The sequence below is a fragment of the Hydra vulgaris genome, chromosome 15 (genome assembly GCF_038396675.1).
Source record: "Hydra vulgaris chromosome 15, alternate assembly HydraT2T_AEP".
Classification (NCBI taxonomy): domain Eukaryota; kingdom Metazoa; phylum Cnidaria; class Hydrozoa; order Anthoathecata; family Hydridae; genus Hydra; species Hydra vulgaris.
In genome coordinates, this window is record NC_088934.1 from 28,192,501 (window position 1) to 28,195,052 (window position 2,552).

At 32.8% G+C, this 2,552-nt stretch overlaps 1 protein-coding gene across 1 annotated transcript in view; it reads right to left on the reverse strand.

Annotated features, from left to right (window-relative positions):
* The window catches only part of LOC136091861 (uncharacterized), a 1,206-nt gene extending 325 nt beyond the window's left edge, over window positions 1-881 (reverse strand). Inside the window, exons 1-2 of the mRNA XM_065819574.1 lie at window positions 527-881; window positions 1-376 (exon numbers count right to left, since the gene is read on the reverse strand). The exon at window positions 1-376 is cut by the window's left edge and continues 325 nt beyond it. Coding sequence (XP_065675646.1) covers window positions 27-376; window positions 527-881 — 705 coding nt within the window. The 3' untranslated portion in view covers window positions 1-26. The remainder of the gene's footprint in view (window positions 377-526) is intronic.
* Window positions 882-2,552: the final 1,671 nt, after the last annotated feature.

The following is a 2,552-nucleotide window of genomic DNA, read 5'->3' on the forward strand; positions in this document are numbered from 1 at the left end:
TTAGGATTATTTATTTATTAGGCACCTCAGAGTAATTTAATGCACCGTGAGTTACACCGCAATTTGGTCAAATTTATGATTTTTCGTTCACTACATTCAACTCCAATACTGCGTTTAACAGCTAGTATGTGACAACACATTGTTGAAGAAGGACACGTGCAGTTTTCCTTTGGATACAGCTTCACAACATGGGCATTTCCGTCAGGTGCAGAGACTGTAAAAACTTTAAGGCTTGGAATATGTACAACATTAAATGTATTAGAAAGCACACATATTGATGGAGGTATGAGTTGCTGGATTGGTATATTGGCAGCTGCTTGCAGCTCTGCAATAACAAGCTCTGGATTCTCTACTTTTGGTATGTCATCTGTGTTATCTAAATTATTTAAATTTTCAATTTAAAACATCATTATTTACTTGTGAGAATATCGCACATTTGTAAATATTTACTAAATAATTATAAAATCCAAGGAAAAAACAATTACAAATAAGGTTTTAAGCAAACAAGTATATATATGCGACATACTGATTAGGAGACTGCTGTCAATGAGAGTGTAGGGTCCAAAACCACTACAACTCCGCTTAATTTCTGTCAAATAGAAGGTCTGAAGGCGATGCATTGCAACAACCATTGAATCAACAGGCGCTTCTTTCCAATCCTGAAACTTTTTAATAACAGCATTTAGTGATTCCGATACATTATTTGTAATTATATTATCTGTTAGACCAACAAATCTGAGGTGACCAATATAAGATAATAAAATACGTGAGTGTAAGTGGTCAGAAAAATAAATTGAGAATGCTTCGCTCCAAGAAGGTCTCAATGTATCAATTTTAACTTTTAAACAGATTTCACTTTCACATCTGACAAGTTCCTGCATTTGAGATTTGTAAATAACTATTTCTGCATGACAAGCACTGCGTTTTTTTAACCAAACCTCAATATCAGACAAAATGTGATTAAAGCAAGATACCAGATTCCATTTTGGTAATACTTTTTTTATTGCTTTGCTAATCCCACTCTCACCGTCTGTTACAATCACAACCTGATTTAGAACTGGTAATTTTTTTTTTAAAGATTTGAAGAAGCTTTTATGCACAGTATCAAACTTCCTGTCATGTAAAACAAATGCTACAGGCATGCAAGGCTTCTCAACAAAACAACTTATTTTAGCCACTAGAATGGATAAATAAAAATCTCCTAAATTAAATGTTGTATCATATGAAAAAAAATTTTGAGAGCACATGGCAAGTTGACTAATTAAATTTTGCATTCCAAACAAAACCGACAAGTCAGGATAAGTGGATATGGACCACACAAAGCCTGGAATCATATATGCCAGTTCATGTAAAGTTAAAAAAGATTCAGTGCCTAGTTTCATACTAGCGGCTTTTACACTACGCACGTACTTAAACTGTCTTGAATTTCTTGGTTGAAATTGGACCTGGCTATCCTTGCAATCGAGAAGAAGGTCCTTGTAACTGTGGGAATCAGCAATAGCAACTCGCACAGAAGAAGCTGTTGGTAAGAACTTGATTGGTTTTCTGGAATTACCTGAAATATATATACATGTACACACACACATATAAATATATATGTATATATATATATATATATATATATATATACATATATATATATATATATTTGTATGTGTGTATATACTGGCGTATGAAGCATAAAACAGGGGAAGGGAGGGGGGGGAGTGAACCAGAAAATGTTTAGGATGTAAAAGAGGAGGGGCTACGCAACCTGAATGTTAATTAAAAATATGATTACTGGAGGTTTTATTTAGTAGTAAACTTACCTAAACCTTTTAAAATAAAAACAAAAACCATTATCAAAATGCAAGATATATATTTACCATGAGGAACTAAAATTGCAAGGTCATGGTTACCGATGTAATGGATAACAACAAGATCTGTCCGACTCAGATCACAGTACACGAACTTCTGGAAATCATTTGAAATTCCTGTTGGTGTAACTGTGGCAAAATGGATCTTTGTGTAAAGTGGTAAACCCCGAGGAATTTTACTGGACCCATTTTGCTTCCACCTATACCCATCTGCTCGCCAATCATCTAAAAAATAATATAAATATATATATATATATTTGCATATACAATAAACAACCACAATATTTACATGCAATATTATTTGGCAACAAATAAGGAGAATTTAAACTTTTGTGTGAATTAAAAAGAGCAAGTGTAGCGAGAATCACCAAAACATAGTTTAACAACTCATTAATTGTACAGTTAGAAGGTTCCACAATATAAAATAAAAATAGATTTGGCAGGCAAAAGGGTTGAAATTGCTGGAATTATTGGAATTCATCATTTCAATTAAGTGACAGTAATCAGGACAACCAAAATTGTTGAGTTAAAAAAACAAAAATATGCGCAAACAAACAAAGTTTAAAACATGCAGAGGTAACAATAAAAAATACAGCTGAAAACAAACCAAGTTTATACTGAGATAATAACTCATTATAAACAGAATAGAAAATTTATGGAACATATTCAGGGTGTTAGCTAGCCTAATCATTAGCC